Source organism: Podarcis melisellensis (genome assembly GCF_964234715.1).
Source record: "Podarcis melisellensis genome assembly, chromosome: 14".
Lineage (NCBI taxonomy): Eukaryota > Metazoa > Chordata > Lepidosauria > Squamata > Lacertidae > Podarcis > Podarcis melisellensis.
Window position 1 is genome coordinate 15,425,543 of NC_138546.1, and position 27,328 is coordinate 15,452,870.

Here is a 27,328-nt window from a genome sequence, read left to right on the forward strand (position 1 = left end):
CTTCTATTCCCTTTATTTCAAAAAGGGGGAGACTTACAGGTCCAAATAAACCTATAGTCTGTCTTTGTTGCTGTTTCCACCAGCTCCAATGTTGCTCCCAAGCACATTGTAGAAGCACGCTGCCCTGGTGCCTGGGGATGTACACATAGTATTACTGTAAATGTGCCGGCATAAGCCTTGACAATTCTCTTACAATCAGTGAATGTTCAGCCATTGTCAGTTGAGTTCTCTCCCCCCCCCCCCATCCCCACCCTGGTGACAATGACAATTCGGAAAGCATAAAATATGTGCCATGTAGGGATATTGGCAGCTTTGATGGGTTTTGACAGTATGCTTTTTTGCTGTTTATGTTTGAGATAGATGCCTTAAAAAAAGAACAAAAAAACCCAAAACCTTTTTTTTAAGAAAAGAGGTGGAAAATTGGATTGGCAAGGCTAGCTTTGAACACCATTGTCTTTTGAGGTTGACACGTCACAGCTGCACACGGCATTACCAGTTGAAAATGGGGTTTGGAGGCATGCAGTGACGGTTGCCTTTCAGCTGTACATTCATCCCCAGGTAAACTCAGGCATCCACTGTATTGAGGCAGCTTTGAAATCAATTCATGTGCAGCAAAGAAAAAATGAAATTGGGGAAAGAGGAGCTCAAGCTGTGATGTTTATAATGCCTGGAGTAGTGGAGAGAGAGAGAGAGAGAGAGAGAGAGAGAGAGAGAGAGAGAGAGAGAGAGAGAGAGAGAGAGTCGCTTAAAGTTCTGACCCAGCCATCATGGGATGAGGTTGTTGTTGTTGTTGTTGTTTAGTTATTTAGTTGTGTCCAACTCTTCATGACCCCATGGACCAGAGCATGCCAGGCATTCCTGTCTTCCACTGCCCCCCGCAGTCCAACCAGCTCATCCTCTGTTGTCCCCTTCTCCTTGTGCCCTCCCTCTTTCCCAACATCAGGGTCTTTTCCAGGGAGTCGTCTCTTCTCATGAGGTGGCCAAAGTATTGGAGCCTCAGCTTCAGGATCTTGGGATGAGTTAGGAACCATCTTATATTACACCAGAGAATTTGGTTGAGACCAGTGCTCTGTTCTCACAGGAGATGGATCTTCAGATCTGTCCAACCAAGTCTTTTTCACGAACTGAACCTGAGACCATAAGCAAGGAAAGCATGTGCTCTCCAACTCAGCTAGGGACCCTCCCCAGATCCACCAACTGCTGGGATTCAGTGACATCCATGTGGGCAATGCTATAGGTACAGTTTCTCATAACACTCTAGAGGTCTGGGGTGGGAGAGGCAAATTTCTCATTTCCCCATCCTTAAACCTTGCTAAGGGAGCAAGGTGTTCTTTGGGAATCTGGCTGGCAAACAAGCAGACACTTTGATAAGTATGTAGCAGAAAACATGGGAAAGCAGATCTTTTACAGCCTTTGGAGTTGCTGGGAAATCTTCTCCTTAGCAACATTACCAAAGTCCTGATGGTCAAGTTATCTACTCTCACTCTTCCTGTCTCTTAAGGTTTGTGTTGGGACCTCCACTAAGCAAGGGCTCTACTTGGCTTTATGTATTGTTTCTAATGTCTTAGAATGAAATCACCACACTTTCCACTGTCCTGACTGCAAAGCCAACAGGTGACTTCAAAGGACTGGCTAATAGTCGAGGGAGATAGATCATTGGTCCTGTGCTAATCTCTTGCACCCAAGAAACCTAACTGCTGTTCAGTGTCATATTTGATTGCCTTAAGGGAAGCTCACCCACCCCTATTGCTGTACTCATGCTGTGGTCTTTACAGAAATGCACAGCTCTTATTCATGATATAATACATTTCTATAGCCAGTTAATTAGACAAGGAGTCTAATTAAGTCGTTTCAGGCCTCTAAATAAACTCTACAAAAGGCACCAAAAAGATGACCTGTTGGAGGTCATGATAGTAATATTCTTCCATGTGTTTCCCATACAGTTCAGTGTTCCACATTTCCGCATTAGTTTATGATTCCCCCCCCCCTTTTAGAAGTCCTCATGCAAATTCATCCACGTTTTAGTGTGAATTTCTCCTAATAGGCAAAGTTTTGTATGCCATTTCCCCTGATGTATACACAATTTCTCCTGTCTCATTGGAAAACTATAAAATATATATGGACAAAGATAATGCTGTTTTGTATGTTATTTTCAGTAACATCTGCACGTTTATGCGCACAGTACCCTAGTATATTCATTTCTGCACACTTTCCTTGGCAGTGCATGGTAAAAGTCAGAGAAGGCTGGCTGTGTTTAAGTTCTCTGGCAGGTTCATCTTTAAATTCAAACTGAGTTGAATTTCTCTCCCATCCGTAAGTTCAACTCAGATGGTTTCAGAGAGGGGAAATCCTGTAGCAGGCAAGGATGTAGTCCTCCACTTCATTCATAATGTAATGCATTACTTTGGGCAGATACCCAAATTATGCAATCCCCCTTTCAGAGGAGGTATAAAAACATGTTTTGAAGTCATCCACCTGCATGCATCAAACACTGCAAAAGTCTCTATTCAATCATGCGTATAATCATATCAAGGCTTCCTTCTGGGGAAAAAAGTGTTTTATCAATGTGTACTTGCCCATTGGCATCACAGAGTGAAGATGCAAATGAACCAGAAAGTGCAGATCCATATTTCAGAATAAATTCTATACGTTCTTTCCAGTATACCCAGAGAACTGTGAAGGAGTGAGATGGAGAGGAGGGAATCTATTCATTCCTAGTAGAAGAGAAGAGTGCTCTGTCTCAGCATGCTTGGCTTGGACATGCTGAGAGACCACACCTTCAGATGGAGTATTTTCTTTCCTGGAAACTGGCTCTGAAGCCTCATGTTAGAGAGTTGGATGAAGGCTGGAGAGACCCAGGTTCAAATTCCCACTCAGGCACGAAGCTCATTAGGTGACGTTGGGCCAATTGGCAAAACCTACCTCACAGGAGTTTTGCAAAGAGAAAGTTGTGGGAGAAGAACCAGGTATGTTGTATTATGCGACTTGGAAGAAAGGTGGGAGATTGAGTAAGGAAACAAGAGAAGCTAATTGCAGACAGGGTGTGGGGCCACTGAAGTTGGGGGGGTGGGGGTGTGAAACACACCTTCCCTCTGCGCTATTGTTTTGATAAAACTCAGAGCACTCCCATATGCATGCACACAGCTTCTTTAAAGAATAAAATGAAATGCCAGGAGGCCCCAACACATATCTAAGTATTTGTGAAAAATATGAAAATTGCAGGGACGCAGGTGGCGCTGTGGTTAAACCACAGAGCCTAGGACTTGCCAATCAGAAGGTCGGCGGTTCGAATCCCCGTGATGGGGTGAGCTCCCGTTGCTCGGTCCCTGCTCCTGCCAACCTAGCAGTTCAAAAGCACGTCAAAATGCAAGTAGATAAATAGGTACTGCTCCGGCAGGAAGGTAAATGGTGTTTCCATGTGCTGCTCTGGTTCGCCAGAAGTGGCTTAGTCATGCTGGCCACATGACCCGGAAGCTGTACACCGGCTCCCTCGGCCAGTAAAGCGAGATGAGCGCCGCAACCCCAGAGTCAGCCATGACTGGACCTAATGGTCATGGATCCCTTTACCTTCACCTTTTATGAAAATTGCAAAGAAGCCAAGATGAAGCAGCAGTCCTTTGAAAAATTGTAGCAGAGCGATCATAGCACAAAACATCAGTGGGAACGTCTTAAGCACAATGATACCACTCCCAGTCTAATCTCAGTAGATTGTCCAAAATCCACTCTTCCCATTTCAACCCCCCACAAAAGGCCAAAAGTGTGGTGCAGGAGATCAGTAATTAGCACTGTGTCTACCTTAGCACCAAGTACTGACCCAGATAAACCAGCACAATAGGAAAAACCAGCACAGAGGATCCCACCAAATCCAATCTGGAGAGTTGGGAGAACCCCTAGAACAGCATATGGGGTAGAGGTGGGGTGGATTGTTCTGTCTGGGAAGCAGAAATGCTGACAGAACATTCAGAAAAGTGTGACATTGAATTCCTCCCTGTGTCTTCATGGAGCATTTTCCATCCTCAGCCCCTGTTTTTCCACCCGAGCTAAGTGATTCTGTTCTCCCAATTCTCAAGTTTCCTGCTACTGGTTCCGCGCCACTCCAGGAAAACCTCTTTTGATTTAATTAGCTGCAACGTTAATGGGGGTGGAAAACAAAGTACTCTAATGACGCTTGCAGTGCTAAATCATTTATGGGAGATATGGTAATAAAACTCTTTCAAAACATGGCACAAAAGACAGAGTGCCCTTCCCGCACGTTTAATCAGAAAAGAAACCCCTACGTTTCTCCTATCAGAAGGCAATTTCCACCCCCTGAAGAGCTGCCTGACCAAGGTCCTGATTTTGTCTCTTGCCAAAAAAAAAAAAGCTGTTTTTTCAGTTAACGTGCTGAACATTTTTTGCCATTTTTTGCCCTATGTACTTCTAGAACTGAGTCCAAACAGGCTCTTGAAGGTACTACAGAATCTAAAAACATAAATGTAAGCATGACATTAAAAAAATGATTAATTAAAATGCAAAAATCCATAAAATACTAGTACAGTGGACGCTTGGGTTGTGAACATGATTTGTGTGGGAGGCACGCTTGCAACCCGCAGCGTTCGTAACCCACAGCACCACGTCTGTGCATGCACGGGTCACGATTCAGCACTTCTGCGCGTGCACAAAGCGTGATTTAGCACTTCTGTGCATGCGCAAGCACCAAAACCCGGAATTAACCCATTCTGGTACTTCCGGGTTCAGCAACCCGAAAACACGTAACCTGAAGTCTCTGTAACCTGAGGTATGACTGTAATGCAAATCCATAAAATACTAGTAAAGCAGTTTTACTGTCCCAGTGGTGAACAGGAAGACTAATGGGGGAGGATTGTAGTTCAGTGGCAGAGCCTACAATCTGCATACAGAAAGTCACAGGTTCAGTGCCCATGACCCCTCAGCACCCCTCACAGCCATAGCAGTGGCCTTGAAAACAGGCTCCACCCACTTTGGTTTCCCACTCACCACTTCTTTATGGAAGACCAATCAACTGAGTAGTGGGGAACAGTGAAAAACGTTCTCAGGGGCATTCAAGTAACCCGGATCTTGTTTTCAGAGAAACAGGAAGTGGTGCCATATTGAGTGGGAGGGGAAATGGGTCTGAACTTAGAGGGATGCATGGGTCTGAACTTCCAGTAACATGTTGAAATGGTGTACTGAAGGAAAGGCTCTCTGGGAATTTGGGGTTCTGCATGAAAAAAGTGAGAAGCTGTGATGGCTTAAGGGTTTTTGTGTCAAACCCAGTATTTTCACGGCAATTGGCTCACCTTTGAAATTTGCACTTCTCCAAATTATGCAGTTACCGTTTTCCAACCAAGAAATGTGTACTCTAATGGGGAAAGTGTGCTTAAAAATTCAGAAACTCATGAAAATGACATAGTGAGATTTATTTACTTATACCAATATATATTCTTTGCTATCTTTTTTTTAAAAAAAAATTCAGAATGGCTACAACTAATTATATATTATTATTATTATTATTTGGGGGGGGGAATGTGTGTATGGGGTTACAGCCCTTGAATGCAGAAATGCTCCTCAGCCTTCCCTTGAAAGGAGCTCATCTCCTTTTCATTGGCTAAAGTTATATATATTGGGGGTCAGTTCCACCCCCCCCCCATGTCTGTGTTGCTTGGCCAAACTTAAAAGCTTTAGCAGACGGAAAATGCCTCACTGATAGGTTCCAGATCTCCAAAAGGAGGCAGAAATGAAGGCTGACAAGAGCCCTATAAGATGCAATCTCAGATCTTGTTTGGAAATTGGAACAGGCCATTATCTACATTCCATGTTTTAATTAAAAAGAGAAGACATCCCTTTAACTACACCTGCATGTTATATAAAGCACTCAGGCGCCAATTAAGAAGGAGACAGATGGAGACAGGTAAGGCGTGTAGAGCGTAATTTTACAACATGGGCTCCTTCAAAAGCAATTTAAATTCACCTGGAGGAGGAAAAGCATCTCTTTAAGGAAGGGAACATATTATGGCACCAAAAAGAAACTCTGAGCACGCAGCTGTTAAACACCTAATGTCCTTGATGCAAGCCTAGCAACTCACATGGCAATTATTGCCCATGAAATTCACCATGGGCAAAGTCCCAACTGGAGAATTTTGGAGCACTTAAGTACTCCTGGAGTCTTACTTATCTGCAGATGGACAGTATTTTAAGAGCTGATTCCTCATGCTACATTTTAAACTCATGTCTGCAAGCCCACAAGTCATTATATGACTTGAATTACAAGCCCTTTCCAGAAATGATACCTTAGTGTAGCAGGAAGTGCCGTTGTCAGCCATTCATTCTCAGAATCTGAACCATATCCTATCCATCACAAATTATATATATATATATATATATATATATATATATATATATATATATATATATATAATTTGTGATGGATAGGATATGGTTCAGATTCTGAGAATGAATGGCTGACAACGGCACTTCCTGCTACAGGAATATAAGAACAACATATAATCAAATACAAGCAATCAAATACAGTTTCCCCCTACCCCCCCCCAAAAAAACCCCAGCCCCAACTACATCCAGGTAATTACATTAGTAATATAATCAAATAAAAAAATATTTCTACAGTTGCTGGTTTAAAAAATATCACTCCACATGCTCCTGTGTGTCTTAGGTGGTTTAAATGCATGTTCTTTCTTTGATGCATATGTAATAAAGGAGGACCACGTTGTGTAAAAGTTATGTCGTTTCTCATGTTGTTTTCTTTCACGTACCCTTTCTGTTAACTTTTCCATCAAAATTAATTCCCAGACATAAGCATAAAGGTAAAGGACCCCTGACCTTTAGGTCCAGTCGTGGCCGACTCTGGGGATGCGGTGCTCATCTCGCTTTACTGGCCAAGGGAGCCGGCGTACAGCTTCCAGGCCTTGTGGCCAGCATGACTAAGCCACTTCTGGCGAACCAGAGCAGCACATGGAAACGCCATTTACCTTCCCGCCGGAGCGGTACCTATTTATCTACTTGCACTTTGACGTGCTTTCGAAGTGCTAGGTTGGCAGGAGCAGGGACCGAGCAATGGGAGCTCACCCAGTCATGGGGATTTGAACCGCTGACCTTCTGATCGGCAAGTCCTAGGCTCTGTGGTTTAACCCACAGCGCCACCCGCGTCCCAGACATAAGCATACTAAACCTCATATATTGCAAAAACAGAATGCTGGACTAGATGGGCCTTTGGCCTGATCCAGCAGGGCTCTGCATATATTCAGCATGGCCAATGTTCAGGGGAGATGGGAGTTGCAGTCCAAGAACATCTGGCAGGCCACAGGTTCCCTATCTATAATATACTGGCTCCAGTGCTGGAGGTTCTGTATAACCAGCATGACAATCAGTCAGAGAGGTAGAGGAGGAATTCAGATCATTTTTGCACTTTAATACAAATCAACCCAATCTGCACATCCAGAAACAATATGAAAGCCAATCCTTTGAATTAGCCCAACTCCAAATTTGCAATGCAATAAATGATGTGCATAAAAATTCATGTGAGTGAAAATTTCAAATGAAAACACAGTATATTGGGGGAAGCTGCTTGCAAAAAAAAGTCTTTAAGTATAGGGAAAACGACACATAAAAAATGTGTGTATTTGGGAACAGGCTGCACTTTAAAATGCAGTATGGAGGCCTACTGGCCGAAATACTGGGAAATAATTGAAAAAATTGGAGACAATTGGAGGTTGCAGAGCCTGGAGAAATTAAAAAATAAGGTGCGGGATTGGTTACATTATGCTCAAATTCAAGAGGTTTTTAAAATAGATAAAAAAGTTGGTTTCTTTAAAAAGAAGTCTCTCCCCCCCCCCCCAAGGCTTCCCCCCACCTCTTAGACCTCACTCACACATTCTGCTTTCAGAAAGCACAGTTACTCTACACTCTTGCGAACTAAAATCAAGCTACTGTAGTAGCATCAGGTACCAACAGGTCCAGTGCCTCCAGAGAACCTCTTCATTTTGAACTTTCATCTTTATTCATTTGTGGGGAGGTCAGATCACCTGGCGCCAAAGCCAAGCGCAATCCCGTGCTTTCAGCTGCATTTCCCTCTCACTTTCCTTACAGCACCAAGTCCGAGTTTTTGGGAGGGGTGTGCAGCAGGTTTGTCACATGACAAGGCAACAAAGAATGACTTCGTTGTGCAAGGCAACCAAGAATCAGCTAGAATGGCGGAGCCTGTATTTGCCGGTTGGGATTCGAGTCCACCTGAGAACAGCTCATCTGGAATGGCGGGCTCCCTCCGAGCTCCGGAGGGAGCCTGCTTGGCAGGGGCTGGGTCCTACCGCACCGGCGATGCGGGGACCCTTAAAAACCACGGACACGGAGGCCGTGGACATGGAGACTCGGCTGGCACCGCTAGCGCCCTCCCGACTCGTGAAGGAGCCTTTTTAAAGGCTACGGATCAGGTGCCGGGGAGAAGCGTGGTGCTTTGAGTCCTCTGCTATCCCTGCCAAGCGAAGCCGCATGCCATCCGGCGGAGAGCGCTGACTTCTTCCATTGAGAATTCGGACTTTTTAACAACAACCCGTGAGTAATTTGGAAACCGGGTTTAAAAGGAGAAAAAAAGAAATTTTTTTCGGATTTGATACGAGCGGGGGGGGGGATCCAAAAAGGAAGTCAGTCCCCCTCCCTACTGTAAACCTTCTAAAACAAGGACTGGGAAACCAAGGTCCAAAAAGAATTGTATTGCGGATAAAACTAAGAGTTCCACGATGGGAAATTACAAGAACTGTGCTGGAGGAAGAATTGAGGGAGAAGGAAAACGTAACCCCCCCCCCCTGGGAACCGGGGTGATTGAGGAGAGAGCCTGGCGAAAAGTGAAGGAGATTTTGACAGCTGTCAAAGTAGCTGTCAAAGTCGGAAATTCAAAGAGGACTTTATTATGAGGTCTTTGCTGGTTAATTTTGTTACAATTTGTTACAATCCGTTAAAACTTGGATACAAAATGGCGAAAACATGGATAACAATCGGACTTTTGGACTAGAGAAAACAAAGTTATAACAATCCCCCTAGAGGAGTTTCGGGACATTACAAAGAAGGTTGTAAGTGGAAAAATACCATCGGAATTTTACAGGACTGGTTATCTTCTGGGAAAGCTGCAAAACGGAAACAATATTGTGTCTACAGGGTGTCCAACTAAAGGAGACAATAGAATTTTTTATTGAAGAAAGGAAGGGGCTGAACGCAAGTTTTTGTTCCTGAATAACAATAACCCCTGCAGTCTTACTAAATTTCTGAGTTAGAACGTTTTAGCAGCGGAACAAGAGGAAACTGGACTACAACTTGGAAAGAACAATAGGGGGAGGTTTATTAAAGATTTGAAGCTAAATGGTTTAAAAATAATTTTAAAAATAATTATAAAAAGAAAAAGCCAGCAAGGAGTTGGGGGAAAAATGTGATTTATGGACTTTAAGAATTCCAGGCAGATAACATGGATTGGTGGTCAGGGGGAAATTAAACCGGGGATGGGGGGGGGGAGAAATAGAATCCAAAGGCTTGTCAACTATTTTATGAATTGGCCTTCTCTTATTTACTATATTTTCTATTTCTTACTTTCTTATATTTCTATTGTGTGGGGTGTCTTTATCATTAAAAAAAGGGAAATTGTGGAATGGAAAGGGGGTGGGCCCTGGGGAGAGAACTTTTGTCTTTTATTAAGGGTATTGATGAGGATTGTATAAATTTAAATTTAAATTTGACTAATGGTCTAAACAAACTAAGTTTTAATTAGAACTGAGAGCTTGTGGAGCCAACAATATGATAGGGGAATATGGTAGGGGTGGGGGAAGGAGGGAGTCCCAGAAAGTGGGTGTATGAAAATAAGGTTTTGAATGTACTTTAATCTTTTCTTTCTGTATTTCTGGAAATCTTAATAAATATTATTTAAAAAAAAATAAAATGCTGATACATTTTAAATTTTATTTTAAAAACCACAAACTGAAGGAGGAACAGTGTGAACTGGCCTTCAGGTCAGAAGAATGAAAGAAAGATTGAAAGTGAAATTGACAGATTTGTGCATCCCTAGTAGTCAACGATTCCATTCTTCTTTCAGCAGAATGGCTCCCTTTCAAAAGTGGGAAATGAAACACAATGGGCAGATCTTTGAAAAGGGCCCATTCATCAGAGCCAAGGACTTTGGCTTTCCGAATAGCAAACTAGGTGAAAGAGCCCAGTCTGTTGTAGCTGCTGTTTTTGAATGGGGAACAATGTGTGATCTGGCATGTGTTTGCAACAAGAACGTAGAACAATTTGGAAACTGCAAACATCTTTTCATTGCAATCATTGTATAATCTGTCTTTGCAGCTTAGTATCCCAAACATGAGAAATATCCCAAACTGGAACCAGAGTGGGTTTATTTGATTAATTGACTGAACATGCATATCTTTCCAAATGAAGATACATTAATTCTCAAGGGGAAAAGACCTTCGGTTGGCGTGGGGGATGCTGTGGTCCTCCAGTTGTTGTTGCAATCCAAGTTCCGTTAGTCCCAACCAGTCTGCTCCATCTTCAGAGGTGATGGGAATAAGAACCCAACTAAATCTGAAGGGTCACATATTTCCCACCCTACCCATATTTCAGATGATTCCCACACATATTGCAGCAGGGGGCCTCTTAGAGTAATGCCGATTTCTTGAGTCCAACTCAGATTCCAAATGCTGCTGATTCACAGGAGGCAAGATTTTCTCCTGGTCTTGCTGTTGTGCTCTTGTCAAGCTTTCCACGAGCATCTGACCAGTCACTGTAAGAACTGGAGGCTAGACCAGAAAGGCCACTGGTTTGATCCAGCAGCCTTGTCTTATGTACATAGAACCCATCTCTCTATGACTAAGGGTGGGGGAGTCTCTTCGAAGATGATACCTACAATCCAGAGTTTGTGTAAATATTTATTTATTTATTTGCTGTTATTAGCTATTTACTGGCTTCATAAAACATGATCTCTAGGTACCATACAAAACAAAACCTTCACAATGGTGCAATTTTTAAACTCCAAAATGAATTTTAAAAAATTCTTTTTAAAAAAAAATCTGGGTGAACCTCAGGACATTTGACAACATGCATACATGGAGAAAAGCTGTAATGGTTCCTAAGGGGGTTGCTCGTGCGTAAGCAGGTGCCTATCTTCCTGGCTGGGTGCAAACACCTGGCTGGGCTGCCAAAGTGAACCTCCTCTGTCCAGACAGCCACTCGCCCGTGGCTGACTCAATCGCTGGCAGAATCCATGAGTGGGCGTTTCTTAAACTTCTTCCAGCAAAGGAGTTCTTTGACGCCTAGTCTCTGCCTAACCTCTCTGTGCGGAAGCCTCCTGCGCAGGGAGGGCGTGGGCAACGGAGGACCTCTAGTCTCTCCGCTGGTCCCAGGCAAGGAGTCATGGGATCGCCTCGCCACTTCCCCCACCAGCCCCCCTTCTCCACTGGTGCTACGCTGATTCTCTTCCCCAGAAGATGGGCTGCTCCTCCCGATCCCTGGACGCTCTCTGGAATCCCTCTGGCTTTTGCTCTTCCCCTCCAGTACTGATGGCAGTTCCCTGACAAAAGCTTACCTTAATATTGTAGTTATAATCTGCCTCTCCAGTTGATCCTTCCCAAGAGGGGAATTGTAAAATATAAAAAACAATAAAAGCCACATTATTATACTGTTTTTATTATTAATTGAGAAGCAAGATTAAAAATAACCTTTTTGGAAGAGTCTAATTTTTCATATTTTCTTCTCTTTCCTATTTTGGCAGCTGAATTGAAAAATCTGTACCTAATTGGATTTATGATGCACAAATATCTGTAGGTGATAGCCAAAATACTAATGCATGAAGTGGGTTTGTGAAGAGAACTAGGGAGACCAAGCAACTTTTATGAAGCATGGCATATATATTTTTACTTCTTATAGAAACAATATTGAAATGTAATACCTGCCATCAAAGGCTGTAAAACACATCAGAACCTGTAGAAAATTGAAATTAAGGGTGGTCTTCATCTAAGTTCCACTCAGATTCATTGAATTTAATGAACTTATCATGTCCAATAGCTTCAAAAGGTCTACTCTGAGTAGGGCTGGCATTGGATACATCCCACTGCTTTTTTATAGTAGATCATGTGGTTATCTGTTGTTTTCCTTCTGTTCAGGTATCAGCTATGATATATAATATTTCACTTTTGTGTCTTTTCCTTGTTTACAAATAGCCATCCAAATCACCTATGACATATGTGAAATCATAAATAATCATAATAATGCTATGTAATTGTTCATTATATTGAAAATCATTATGGTTTAAAACCTAATAAAAAAATAAAACAAATGCCAGGACAAAATCCAGAAAACTAGCAACCATTAAATACATTAGTGTCCCAGGAAGACGTGTAGGACTGCATGAATTGTTGGAGGACCACAAAAGAAAGCAATGTCTGCTGTGCTAAGATTTTACAGATCTCCTTAAGGAAAGGATAGGGAACCTGTGGCCTTCTAGATCTTGTGGAACTACAACTCCCAGCATCCCTGACTATTGGCAATGCCAGTTGGGGCTGATGGGCAATGGAGTCCACCACCACCATCTGGAAGACCACAGTTTCCTCATCCCTTCTGTAAGGGAAATATCACTGTATTTTTATTTTGATAAGCGCTATTTATGAAGACAGTCTTATTCCCATCTGGAAGCGTATCTTATTTTTAACCAACGTCGTAGTCTTTTTATACAGTGTCGTCTGTTGATTGCCTGTTTTACCGTATTGGCCCGAACATAAGCCGCACTTCCCTCCCCCCAAAAATCTGACCATGAAAAGTACAGCTTAAATTTGCAACCTTACACAAATTGGCTTTTACGATATTGCTGTAGGGTTTTCTTCTACATTTGCCATTTATGGGTATGAGTGCCTGTGGAATTATAAGGGAGCGGCTTATATTTGGGTATTCCCTCCCCCTCTTGAATTTTAAAGGTGCGGCTTATTTGTGGGTGCTGCTTATATTCGGACCAGTATGGTATTTCAAAGGTTGTTGGGTTTTCCCCCCTGACTCTTAGCTGACGTTGCTTTCTCTTTCCTTTTTCTTTTTCTTTAACCAGCTGACAAGGTCAATGATGACTTCTACTCCAAACGGCGCCATCTCTCAGAGCTCGCTGCAAAGGGGAACCTGCCCCTCCACCCGGTGCATATGGAGGACGACCGCCCACACATCCTCGAGGGCGGCACCATGAAACACAACGGGCAGAAGTCGAAAGCCTCTAAGCCACACATGCACCCTTTAGCATACAAAACCTGGGACCCTAGCGACCAGTCCCTCCGAAGGCATGCCTATGCGACCAAAGGGAGGAACCTCGCAGGCGATCCGGCGGGGAGTGATCCACTCACGACGCGGAGTCAGCATTACTTACCCACACAGCCATACTTCATCACCAACAGCAAGACAGAAGTGACTGTTTGAGACCAACTTTCTTCTTACTCTTTTTTTTAATTAAAAAAAACAACAAGGGGAAAAAACACAGACACAACTGGAAGAGATAAGATCAAAAGCTCGGAACAAGGAGAGGTTGACATTCCTGGTGAAGGTAGCCAGCTATGAGCCGAAGATTGGGTTAGCGCTATATAGCAATATACACCGAAGGTTGTTTGAACTCCATTTGTATTTTACACTGGAAACCAACCCCTTGGGACTGAACCTTCCTTCCTTCCTTCCTTCCTTCCTTTCTTTCTTTCTTTCTTTCTTTCTTTCTTTCTTTCTTTCTTTCTTTCTTTCTTCTCCAAATTCAAATCCATGATGAGAAGTAGCACAATCTAGAGACACCATCCATCAGCTTAAGAACTTTTTCTGCAACGTCCCTGCCTTGGGCTAGATGGGCATCAACGCAAAACGATACATCAGGGTGGGAGGGACATTGTGAAGTTCGGGGCTTTCTTTTGTACAAATTTTAAGATCTGTGGAGAAGAAGGGGAAGCTGAAACAACGAGCAAACGCCTGGATAGAAATCCTTACGTTTTAGTGTTTCCTTTTCTTTTCTTTTTGTACCGTCACTAAAGAAGCAAGCAAGCAAGCAAAAAATATCTATATACATACGAAACATAAGAAAAGACTCACGCGAAACCTGTGAAGACTGTTACAGTGACAAGCATATGGAGACTTTCTAGGAAGTGGAAAGCTCACACGAGAGATGATTTTAGCCCCCACTTTTATGTCTTACATTTTTCAGGATTTTTCAGGGGGTGGGGGTAGGGCCAGAAGATTGGTGGGGATTCTTCACCCCAATCTAAGCTGCCCTATCTGTGGGCAATGAATAAAGCCAGTTGCTCTTCAGCCAGTTCCAAATTTTTCTTACCCTGATTCCCTCTCCTCCGTTTCCTGTTACTTTGGACTGAAGATAAATAAGCGTGGGTGGTGCCTTTACTGTATTGCTAACGTTTAATGATCGTCTTGTTTTTAAAGTGAAGCCTGTACCAACTTATGATTCTTTCCTCATGTGTGGGACTCAACCAATCAGGTGTCCTTCCGTCCATTTTGCTGCCAAGAGAGAACATGTTTTACTGATGTGTCGTGTTTTTGCCAGGCCAGAAGTTGCTCTCCTGGCCTGCCTCTTCGCCTATTGAAACAATCTTTCCCTGCCTCAAATCTCCCCAGTATGAAGATTACTAATGTGGTATCTTCTCAAAGTTGCTGAACTTCAGTTCTTATCAGCCTCAGCCCAGCATGGTGGATATTCGGGGATGATGGGAGCTGTAGTCCATCATCATCTGGAGAACATCACGTTGGCTATCCTTGGCTTTCAACCTTTCATTCCATCTTTGCATTTATGCCAATGTTCCTTCGTTAACTTCTTTTCAGCCTTTCTCTCTCTCTTTCCCCCATATGGTTAATCCCTTTTAAAAGGTCCATATGTTTTAAAGGGAGCATCACATGCTATCATTTCCCATAAAGGAAGCCTGCATGTAAAAAAAAGAAAAAATATTTTTTTTTATTAGTTTCTCATTATTGATATGCATTTGTTCATGCTAATATACCCATCTAAATGTGAGGCATGCTACTCCTGGGATGATAAAGGACATTTGGATCAAGGCCGAGGTTGAACAAGCATGCAAGAGTTGTGTCTGCACGCTTGGGAACCAATGAACTGAAAACATAAGATTTTTACAATCACTGTGCATTAAACTCCGCCACTCTCCGGAGAAAGCAAAACTCAATCTCATCAGGGATGGTGACAGCACCTGGCTTGTTCATGTAGCTGTTGGGACCCAAATGCCTTGGCAGGGCCCACTGATGCTGATGGGTTGCCTCCCTTCTAATGGTTTGTTTGTTTTTCCTTCCTTCCTTTCATACGTGTCTCATACTTGCTCACTGCATCTGCACACCTGTGGCCCATGAGCGGTAGGGATGGAGAGGGAGGTGTTTTCATGGTGCTGGGAGACTGGTACAAGCATTGTTAGGGGTGGCCCTGTGAGGTGGCCTGAGCCCTGGGCCTCCTTCTGTCATATATATATATATTTCCTTGTAAGGTGGCAGGGCACATTGCAAAGTGCAGTGCTGCTGAGATCCCTGACACCCAACACCTTAATTTGTTTATTGCATTTATCATCACATTTATATTCTAACTTTTCTCCAAGGAGCTCAAGGTAGAACAACAAGCTCCAAGGTGGAGCTCAAGGGTCTCCTAACAAACCATCATTCCCAGGATTTTTGAGGGGAAACCATGACTGTTTAAAGTGGTATATTGCTTTAAAAGTATAGTACAGAAGGAGCCCCACAGCCCAATGCTGGTCTCATTTAGTTCAATGGAGCTTACTCCCCATTAAAAGAAGCTATAGGATTGCACTCCTAGACACTCCACTCCACAAATGTGGAGGGTTTTGTTCTCCATTGCGCTTAAGTTCAATTTATGAGCCAGCAGAAGTACAACCATGCTTTGATTTATGAATATTTATTTAGAAGAATTGATATACCGTTTAATTAAAAAAAAAATCAGTCTATAAGCAATGTACATAAAACAAGTGATGAAAAACAAGTATTTCCTATTTTATTTATTTATAACAATATAAAATAATTATCAATGCTACACAGATAAAGCCAGCAGAAGTTAAAAACAAATACTGAATTATATATCTGGATAGGCTTGTCGAAATAAAAAAGGGAGCATTTAGCAAGGCATCTAAAACAGTATAGCAAGGGTGCCTGCCCTTTGTTTTCCTGCCTGAATGATACTGATAACCTCTGTTGTGTTTTGAATGTATTCTCCCCACCCCCATTATGCATGGTAGTGCACCACAAATGATAACTCAGAGCACACCCCAGTCATGTGTGTTTAAAATTGATTTCCCTAGGCTTAAAATTGATTTTCCTGGACAAGGTCTGGATTGTGCCCCTCCATTTTCTATAAATCTTGGGTGTAGGTTTGTGCGGTAGTGGCAGTTGCTCATTGGGACTGGTAGGGTGGAATGCAGGAAGACCAACAGTAGATGGCGCCAGAGCCAGCCAGAGCCAATTAATTTTTGCTTTGTACCCTGTTGAGTCATAGAAGGACAACGTTAAGGCTAAGGAGGAGGACGCTGGTAAGCTGTGCTCTTGGACTGGCTGTAACGTAAGAAGTGAGGCAAGGGGTTGGTTGGTCGGCTGGTTGGCTGGCTGGCTGAAGGCAGATTGAAGTTGGTGGGCCCTAATGGACCAGCCTACACAGAGTTTGTAGAAGGTTATGATAATTCTCACAGGTATTCACAATGGAGAAGATATTGAGTTGGAAATAAAGCTCTGAAAAGGGCAACGAAAATAATCAAGGAGATGGAGAAAGGTTTCAACATTTGAGATGCTGTAGTTAAGAGGAAGGCTGAGTGACATTGCAGAAGTTTATAAAAGTATGTATGGCATGGAGAAAGTAGGTAGAGAAAAGTATTTCCCCTCTCTCATAACACTAGAATTGGTGGATCTCCAAGGAAGCTGGATGCTGGAAGATTCAGGACTGATGAAAGAAAGTACCGTACTTTTCTGTGTATAAGACTAGGGGGTTTTGGGGAGGGGGCGTTAAAGTATGCTAAAAAGTGGGTGTCATCTTATACATGGATAGTGCATAGGGTGGGGGTGTGATTGGTTGCTGCCGTGGCTGTCAGAGGCTATTGGGCTGCGTGAAAGGCTGGTGTTGATTGGCTGTCTCTGCGGCCATTGGGCGGGCGATTGGCAGCTTCTGCTGGCGTGTGGGTTGGCGATTTTCAGCAATTCCCTCTAAAAAAACTCAACAAAATTGGGCAATTCTCCCCCCCCCAAAAAAAAACACCTCAACAACTTTGTGCCAGCTCCCCCCATTTTCTTAAATTTTAGTCCCCCAAAATATGGGGCGTCTTATACATGAAAAAAATACGGTATTTCTTCATGCAGCACAGAGTTAAACTGAGGAACTTGCTCTTACAGGAGGCAGTGATGCTCAGCAACTTGGATGACTTTAAAAGACAAATTCATGGAGGAGAGGGCTATAGAAGATTCCTAGACATGATGGCTTTGCTCTGCTTCTGCAGTTGGAGACAACAGTGCTTCTGAATATCTATTCCTGGGAACCCCAGGAGAGGAGAGGACTCTTGTGCTCAAGTCCTGCCTATGAGTTTCCCATAGGCCTCTGGTTCGCCACTGTGAGAACAGGCTGCTAGGCTAGATGGGCCCTTGGCTGACTTTTCTTATGTTTTTATTGTTTTTACAAGATTTAGGTAAATGGTGAGGAATGTGTAATTGCCTTATCTGTAGTATACACTTAAAGCAATCTCAAACCACTTTAAAAAGCCATGGTTTCCCCCTAAAGCATCCTGGGAACTGGAGTTTGTTAGTGGTGCTGGGAACTGTTAGGGCACCCCTTTCCCCCTCACAGAGCCACATGTTTTGAGGTGATTTAACCATCAATCCCTCTTTCCAGGGAACTCGGGAATTGTAGGGCTCTGAGAGAAATAAGGGTCCCATAACAACACTCAGTGCACCCTAGTCCACTGGATTCTTCAGGAGAGGGAAGCCATGATTGTTTGAAATGGTATGATACAGCTTTAAACATATAGTGCAGAGAGAGCCTAAGAACAAACCAATAGTTTTCAGAAATTTCAGAACCAACCAATCGTTTTCAGTAGTAATAAGAGAGGGCTAGAAACTTTGGCAGAATTTCACTTCCTCATACAGAAAAGAATTCAGTCCCCAGTTTTAGGAAATATTTTCTCCCACTACCACCCACCATTGTTTAACCAGAGATCTCTAAGTTTAGAAGGTATAAGAGATATTTAATATATTTCAATATTTTATATATGTATATAATAAAGGCACCACTCTAAGTGGTGTACATAAAACAATGATTAGTGAAACACAGATAAGATCAGGAGATGTATGCGTAACTAAAATGCTGATGAATTTTATTGAGGACTTTTATTTTTTTATAAAAGTATATTGCAAATTGATGAGGAAAAATAGAGAACTGAGTTTAAGACTGGGAGAACAAGCAGCTGAAAGAAACTGAAATTGACAGTTTTACCCATCCCTAAAGAAGGTTGCCTGCCTAATTTTCACAGGCAGGGGGGTTCCGAAATATGGATTCTGCTAAACTAAAAGATTAACTCCTAGCAGATGCTGCCACACCAAATCATTAACTTATCTTTCCCCCAATTAACTAGTTTTTCCTAAAATACTACGTATTCTGCCCCAGCAATTATGAACATATAAAGCTATCTTACACTGAATCAGACCATTAGTCCATCTTAGCATTATGGACTCTGGCCATGATTCTTTGAGATCTCAGAAACAGAGAGGTGCCTCCAAATCTTTTGTCTGTTAACCTGAGAAATGCATGCTGCAATGCATTCATGGTTGAGAAAAAAACTGCTGGCCTTGTATGTGTATCCTTGGAGAATGACGAAATTCTGCACCTGAAATCAGGTTCAGTAAACCTTTCACTGAAGTGTGCTCCTATGGGATCATCAATGACGGGTGGGGAAATCCTTTTGAGCCCACGGGCCACATTCCCACATGGGCAAGCTTTCCAAGGGCCGCCTGCCAGCAGTGGGTGGGGCAACCTCTGTAGCTCTAGGTAAAGGGTTGTTTCCAAATAAGACCTACCCAGAGAAGACTCTTGGAAATGAATGGCCCTAGATGACTCACGTCCAGTCATTTCCATGGGTCTAAGTAGGACTTTCTTGGAGGCATCCCTACACTCACATCAAGGAGGAAGCACTCTTACAAATCAGTCAAAAGAACTGGAAGTAGGTGTGGAGGAGGGCCAGTGAGAAGCATGGCCTGGGAAGGAAGTGTGGCTTGAGGATTCCTGAGGCAGAGAAGCCTGAAGGACTTTGCTTGCCCCCATAGGCCTAAGGTTTCCCTTCCCTGATCTTTGAAGTCCCAGATGAATGGATGAGTACCAGGGGGCATTTCTGCTTCCCTTCTGCATCTCTCCCATTCAGTCCTTTCCGATCCCAACCACTTCCCACAACCTTAGGGCTGCCTCAGCGCTCAGCACAACTTCGCATTATATGAGTGACATTGTGCAGAAGCAATGGCTTAGGGTGCAGGACTCCTCTGTCACTCGTGCCTTTTCTTTCCCTGCTTTTGGTGACCATTTGGAGGGGAAATTCCATAGCTTTGGGACACCCACACCCACACACCCTGCACCCCCAGAAATGTGGCAAGAGGGTGCATGAGCTGCCCCTGCGTCCTCAGTCACTGCTTCCTCGTGACGCACAAAGAGGCTTCGCCTTCAACCCTGGAACGGAATGTCGCTCTCAGTCCATGCGCTTTTGATACACACCGCAGCTGTGCTCAAAATAACCCACTCAAGATTTCCTTTGTGTGACTCGAGCATCTTTTTACGTGGAAGCTACTTTAGTAAATGTACGTTCTGTAAGTATACATGTGTTAATACTTGTTAACGATGACAGAGTTTGAGAACCACTTCCTACAACTAAACACAAAAAAGAAGAAGAAGAAAATGTCTGTTTTTTAAAGTTGTTTATTTGTAAACATATGTATTCACTATATTAATATGAATTTCTTACTGGGCAATAAAAACTGATTATATGTGTGTGTGAACTGGTGACTCCATTTGTAAATGCTAGCTGCTTACGTTGCTGGTGGGCCCTTCCTATAGGCGGCCAGAGCTGTAGGCATTTTGCTACTTCAGGTGAAGAACAAGATGTTGCCCTCTTCTGTTCTTCCAACAGTACCTCAGGTATGGGAATCTTTTTCGCTCTGAGGGCCACATTTCCTTCTGGGAAACCACATGCCAGTGACGAGTAGGTAAACAGGCAAAGGTTGGTAGAGCAATAAACATAAACTGTATGTTGATCCAGTAGTCTGGTTTCGACACACACTCACACGCCCCTCTCTAGGCAAGCAAGAAGCATCATTGGAGTTCAAGGACACATTCTAGCCATTTGGGGTGAGAAGCTGTAGCTAACAGACTTCTGAGGGTCATATATAGAGGCCACACCCAGCACCCAGGCCTGAGGTTTCCCACCTCTTCAGTAACCAAATCTTACATAGGATAGTGTTCACTACACCTGAGCAGTGTACAGTAGTTTGCATGGCTCTCTCACCATCTGGCACCCAGGGCAGCTTCCTCATTCTGCCTAACAGTAGAGCTGGACCTGACCAAAAGGTACCTGGAAACTAAACAGCTGCAGATGACTTCAGTAAGGATATTGTCCTATCCAAGTCACGTGATGTCCCCAGCTAATGGCATCTCCCTTTTGAAATGAAGATCAGGAATGTATTATTAATTAGCTGACTGGTTGATAAACCACTTAATACCCGAACAAGGTTCCTAAGTGATTTTTAAAAGGATAAAAATCAGTTACAGAAACGTTAAAAGATAAACACCCAAAATTAAAAGGCGCAATAAAACAATCCAATCAAGACATTAAAATATAAACACCCATAATTAAAATGCACAATAAAGCAATCCAATTAAAGCAGCACAGCAATTAAAACAGGAGACAATTTATCAAATGAAGAGTAGAGTTTCTGGTGCCATTATTTCTTGAGATGAAAAGCAATTCTTCAAAAGCTCTGGAGAGCTACTCAAGACCTTTAGAATCAAATACTGCTTCACTTCAAAGTGCCCCCAGCTGAAGCCTGAGATCACAACGCCTGACTCTTCATCCACTGCAATCCTGATGACTCCTCCTTAGTCTTGTCAGCTTGCCTCTGAAGACAGGGGAGACAGAATGACCCAGCGCAGGCAATATGCACAGCCTCTTTAAACAAAGTCACCCGATCTCATAAAAGGGAATCTAATGAAGACAGATGTTGGAAGGTTCAGGCGGGACAAATGGAAGTACTTATTCACACAGTACACAGGTAAACCATGGAGTTAGCTCCCACAAAAGGTAGTGAGGGCCATCAACGAAGATGCACACCTACATCTATGTGCATACATGGTCTTCCCAGCAGGTGAAGAAGAATGGAGCGTTTTTCAGTGGCCACTTGTCAAAGGTCATGAACAATTGGGATCCCCCCAGTTCTGATGTAAGCACACAGATTCAGGATATTTCTCTGTCCTGAAGACTCATGATGCCCCAACATGGGGGAGCAATTTACTCCTGGAGCTTCCTGAGAAAATGAGGGCAGCAGGCCATCTCTTCCAGGTAGTTTTATTAACTTCTGCCAAGTTGATTAATTGTTTCCATTTGAACTTTCTCATTCTCTCACCAGCCACTCTCCACACTTTCTACCCTTCACACAATCGCTGGCTCACATTCGACACTTTTCAAACCTACTTTTGTGGCACTTTGTTCCCTTGAATGTCTTTGAGTATGCCCTTTCTGCCTTATGTCTTTCTGTTTATTCTGTTTGCAGCATTCCTTCTCGCTCTCAATATGCTACAATAGCATGAGCTTTGGGCCTGGATTTCATAGTACCAATTTCAAATCTGTTATCTACTAGGTGGCCTTGGGAGCCCTTAATGTGGGTAAGGAAACCAGGTGCCGTTGTGGAACTCCAACTCCCATCAGCCCCTGCCAACTGTCTAAGGGATAATGGGAGTTGTAGTCTTCTCTTCAGAGCACAAAAGGATGCTCTTCTTGCTTCCTCCTCTCTGTGGCTCATGGCCTGACTGCTTATTCGTATATTGATATAACAATGAGCTGGGAGCTGAAAAGCTTCCAGGGAACTTAAAGGGGGATTAAGTCCTTCTGCCAAATTTTGCTTTGGAAATATTAGTCTATTGTAAAACACAGATCCTTCTCATTTGCACCTTGCCTGCATTAGTCATCTCTGAATTCCTTTGCTTAGTAACATCACTCACACTTGCATCATAAATGTGCATTACTTGCTGCTAACTGGAAGTGAAATCTCACAGAGGAGTGGGAAAGGGAGCAGAGGTGTGTGTCTCGTTTTCTAAACCAGGGATGGGAATCCTCAGGCCTGGGGGAGCCAATCTAGCATCCCAGGCCTCTCTGTCTGGCCCTTCAGGACTCTCTCGAGCCTGCACACCCGCCTCAGCTACACCCATTGCAAGGCCTGCTTCAATGCTTTCTTGAGTGTCTTTAACAAATAGGGAAGCTCGGTGGTAGATAATCTGTCCTGCATGCAGAGAAGGTCTTGGGTTAAATCTCCCGCATATCCAGGTTAGTTTGAGAGAGACTCATGCCTGATATCCTCGAGAGTCAGTGTAAACAATACAGAGTTAGATGGACCCAATGGCCTGACCCAAAATAAGGCAACTTCCTATGGCTGGAATGTGGACTTGAATTCCAATCATGCTTCTTGTTTGCTTGGATAGGGGATAGAAAGTGATGTGTGAGTAGGCTTTAGATACAAGTCTAATGTACGAAGGTAAAATTCACATTTATTGCCCTCTCCGGTTTTGCCTCTAGCCTGCACACCACTGATATGTGGCCCCTGAAAGGTTGCCCAGAAAGGAATGTGGCCTTCAGGCTGAAAAATATTTCCCCATCTCTTCTAAACAATCACATACTATGCCCCTGGTAGCCAAACTGTGACACATCATAATTCCGGGGCAATGGAATTCTAGGGCAATGGATCAGCCCAACCCACTGATCAATGCTTTGTTTAGTCGTTTAGTCGTGTCCGACTCTTCATGACCCCCTGGACCAGAGCACGCCAGGCACTCCTGCCTTCCACTGCCTCCCACAGTTTGGTCAAACTCATGCTGGTAGCTTCGAGAACACTATCCAACCATCTCGTCCTCTGTCGTCCCCTTCTCCTTGTTCCCTCCATCTTCCCCAACATCAGGGTCTTTTCCAGTGAGTCTTCTCTTCTCATGAGGTGGCCAAAGTATTGGAGTCTCAGCTTTAGGATCTGTGATCAATGCTAGGAATGCACAATTAGAACACACTCCACACATGGATCTGAAGACATCTGGTAAGGCAGATGTCATCTGCCCTCTATGTCACATCTTCTTTTGTCAAACCACTCTCGCCATCAAGAAGTTCATCCTAACATTCTGCTGAATACCAGCCTATCTATTCTCAGTAATGGGCCTACTTCACAGGGTCACTGTGAGAAGAAAATGTTCCATCTTGAGGAAGCGTGAGGCTGCTATTATCACCAACATTCTGCGTGGTGGGTCCCTCTCCCATGCTTTCACCAAAATTGCTATTCTCCCAAACCCAGGACATATATGATAATGTGCACTCAGGCTGTTAATGTATACAAGAGAACCAGTATTTTTAACAAATGTGAAACAGCAGCTGAGATCGATAACACAGCCTCCTCTCAGTGCAGTGGAGCATCACCATGTGGTCTGCAGGAATGCAAGGCCAAACACACAATACAGAAAATAGGCTTCTTCGGGGTAATATGAAGCCTGTATTGAGGAACTGAAGATGGGGGTGACCATTGTTGGGATTGGGATCAGATGAGAAAATAATCACTAGTGCACCAGGACAGCAGGTGAGTTTCTGGAGCTACGCTACTGGGGGTCTTACCACAGTGAAACAGCCTAAGCTACCTGGATAAATGTAGCCTTAGGCAAGATGGGAAGGACTTTGGTGCTGCAGGTTCAACCCAGCCCTCTCAGTCGGGATGGGGGGGATATTTGTTTCCATTCACATTTAAAGGCACAAACTTCGAAATTTGCACTTCTCTGAATTTTTCAATTCAGTTCTGCAACCAAACAGCATTTCCAAAAAAAATGTGTATGTTGGGGGAAAATGTGCACGAAAAACAGATATGGTTGTGAAAAGAACATTAAAAATGCATTATATTAGGGTAAATGGCTTACAAAAAATAATGGGAATTAGTCAAAAGTGCACATAAAAATGTGTTTGTTAGTATAAATGGAAACTCATAAATTTCAACAAGGATTTCTTTTTTTAATAAAATGGCAGTAATGCAGGAATTAAAACTCTGTTTCTGGCTTTATAGAAAACATATCTAAATCTGCACCCATCCTTCATCTTCAATCTCCCAAGCAAGGTTGTTAGTCAGTGGTAGAGGGAAGTCCATCTGGGCAGTCCATCTCAGGTCTTCTCCACCTGCTTCCTTCTCTCTCTGTGAATCTTCCAAACAGTGCAGTTGATGGCAGATGGCTTGGGGCAGAGCAGGGCTTGTCCAGCTGGAGTTGGCCTTCTGCTCTCCATTGCTTATCTCCGCAGTCCTGGTACAGCTGCAGGGGTGGTTAAGACTCATCATTACGTGGCAGACTGTGATCAAGGAAGCGGAAATCCTCAAATCCTGGCAAACCATCTAGAGTTGATACTGGCTCTTGCATTCCAGTTACTGGCACTTCTGTCTATCTGGAAGCTACAACTTCTAATTTGGAACAGGTTTCTCCACATTCCAGGCCCTTGCAGGAACCCACTCATTCCTTCAGACAGGACTGGATAAAATAATCACCCCAGTTCAAGCCAAAGTTCTATCAAGCACAGCATTCTGCTTGCCAACCGTCTCTCAGAGATGCCTCTGGGAAGTGCAGAAGCAAAGCATCGTAGTGATATCCATCTTCTGCTGTTAATCCTTGACAGCTGGTCCTCTGGATGAATAATGTCCATCAAAAGAGCATGCTAATCCTGTGTCCTAGAAAACTCGACATTCCCTTTGCAAACTCTTCAGTTTGCATCGACACATTTCTGCCTGCAATACTTGACAGCTTTTTCAAATCCAGACTATGGAAGAGGGCAATGAAAGATTATGGGGAGGACAAAGGAATATAAGCAACACTATCACTCCTTATGTCACTGTCCTGTTAGTTTGTCCTTCAAACTTCATAAGAACAGAGAAAAGCATCCTATTCTCAGAGTTGCCAATAAGATGTCTATGATGAGCCCCAATGCAGAATCTGAGCCACTCACCAAAAGGCCACCTAGTCTAGAATTCTGTTTCTCATCATGGCTAACCAGATGTCCGTGGGGGTGGGGAGAACAATAAGGAAGTAAGGGCAATAGCCCTCTCCCATTGCTACTCCCAAGCAGCTGGCATACTGCCTCTGATCTGGGACTTGTGGGGCGGAAGGCAGGAAGACCAACAGTAGGTAGAGCCAGAGCCAATGATGGACAGAACCACCTAATTCAAGTTTTCTCCCCATCCTCTTCTCTGCTGAGTTCTACAAGGACAACACCAGGACTAAGTTGCAACCACTTCCGGACTGGGAAAGCTTGGTCATAGTAGTTCATGTATTGGTTACTCCAAGACTGGATTACTGTAATGCACTCTGTGTTGGGCTTTCCTTGTGCCAGAAGCTGCAGTTAGCACAGAATGCAGTAGCACGATTTCTGGAGGAGTGAGACCTTGTCAGCATATAACACCGCTCGGCTCAGAGATCTGCACTGCTTGCCGATTTGTTACCAGGCCAAGTTCATGATGTTACTATTAGTATATAAACCCCTTAGCAACTTGGGACCAGTTTACCCCATATATGCCCTCTTGAACACATACAGGTGCCACATAATACCTGTTCTGCATCTGTAATATATATATATATATATATATATATATATATATATATATATATATATATATGCTTTCGTAGATTTTCACGGGTACAGGAATGCAGGTTTTGGTGTCCTCGGGTGTCTTCCCGTGTAAAAGTTGGGGTGTCTAGGCGACGTTTCGACGAGGTCTCACTCGTCATCTTCAGGCTGGTGCTTTCGGCTTCTTGTTACTGGAACAGAGCAGGATCTCAGTGTTTGAGTTCCTATAAATACTGTTGAGGGGGTGTGGTGTATAGCCTCCAATGTTCTGGGCAGAGAGGAAGTTCCCAGGCTAGTGTGCCTTTTCTTCTTTTGTTCCTTAATTACTTGAGGGATATCTTGAGTGATTTCTTGAGTGATATCCTGAGTACCACTTAGGTGGGTCATTAGGTGTGGATTAGTTGCTAAAGTCTTTGTGTCTTGACCTCTTGAACTTTGTGAAGAGTTTTTCTGAGAAGATGGCTGTACTGCACTTAGTTGTGCTCTGGCTTGGCTTCGTGTATAGGGGCGAGCTGTGGTTTTGTGGCCTGTGTCAGCCAGATCTGTGTAGGGATTGCAGGGGGGTGCAGCATCCGGAGGTGCCACCATGGTTTGGCTACTGGATGGTGTCTGTAATTTATCTGTGGAGAGGGTCTGGGTTTGGGTCTGGTGTGGTCATCACATCACCAATCAACCACACCAGACCCAAACCCAGACCCTCTCCACAGATAAATTACAGACACCATCCAGTAGCCAAACCATGGTGGCACCTCCGGATGCTGCACCCCCCTGCAATCCCTACACAGATCTGGCTGACACAGGCCACAAAACCACAGCTCGCCCCTATACACGAAGCCAAGCCAGAGCACAACTAAGTGCAGTACAGCCATCTTCTCAGAAAAACTCTTCACAAAGTTCAAGAGGTCAAGACACAAAGACTTTAGCAACTAATCCACACCTAATGACCCACCTAAGTGGTACTCAGGATATCACTCAAGAAATCACTCAAGATATCCCTCAAGTAATTAAGGAACAAAAGAAGAAAAGGCACACTAGCCTGGGAACTTCCTCTCTGCCCAGAACATTGGAGGCTATACACCACACCCCCTCAACAGTATTTATAGGAACTCAAACACTGAGATCCTGCTCTGTTCCAGTAACAAGAAGCCGAAAGCACCAGCCTGAAGATGACGAGTGAGACCTCGTCGAAACGTCGCCTAGACACCCCAACTTTTACACGGGAAGACACCCGAGGACACCAAAACCTGCATATATATATATATATATATATATAAAATTTAATTAGTGTGGTGGCACCTACACTTTGGAACTCCTCCTAAAAGCATTTTTGCTTGGACAAGCCTACCCAGATATCTGGCACACGGGTGTGCTTTTCATTTAATGCTGGTTTTAACGTTTGAACATTTTAGTTGTTTTTGCTAATAATTTCATTGTTGCACTCT

General features: G+C 43.6%; 1 protein-coding gene across 1 annotated transcript in view; it reads left to right on the plus strand.

Annotated features, from left to right (window-relative positions):
- SHISA9 (shisa family member 9) overlaps positions 1 to 14,050 on the plus strand; it is a 261,988-nt gene extending 247,938 nt beyond the window's left edge. Inside the window, exon 4 of the mRNA XM_081888047.1 lies at positions 13,085 to 14,050. Within this exon, the coding sequence (XP_081744173.1) occupies positions 13,085 to 13,443 (359 nt within the window). The 3' untranslated portion in view covers positions 13,444 to 14,050. The remainder of the gene's footprint in view (positions 1 to 13,084) is intronic.
- The last annotated feature ends 13,278 nt before the right edge of the window (positions 14,051 to 27,328 follow it).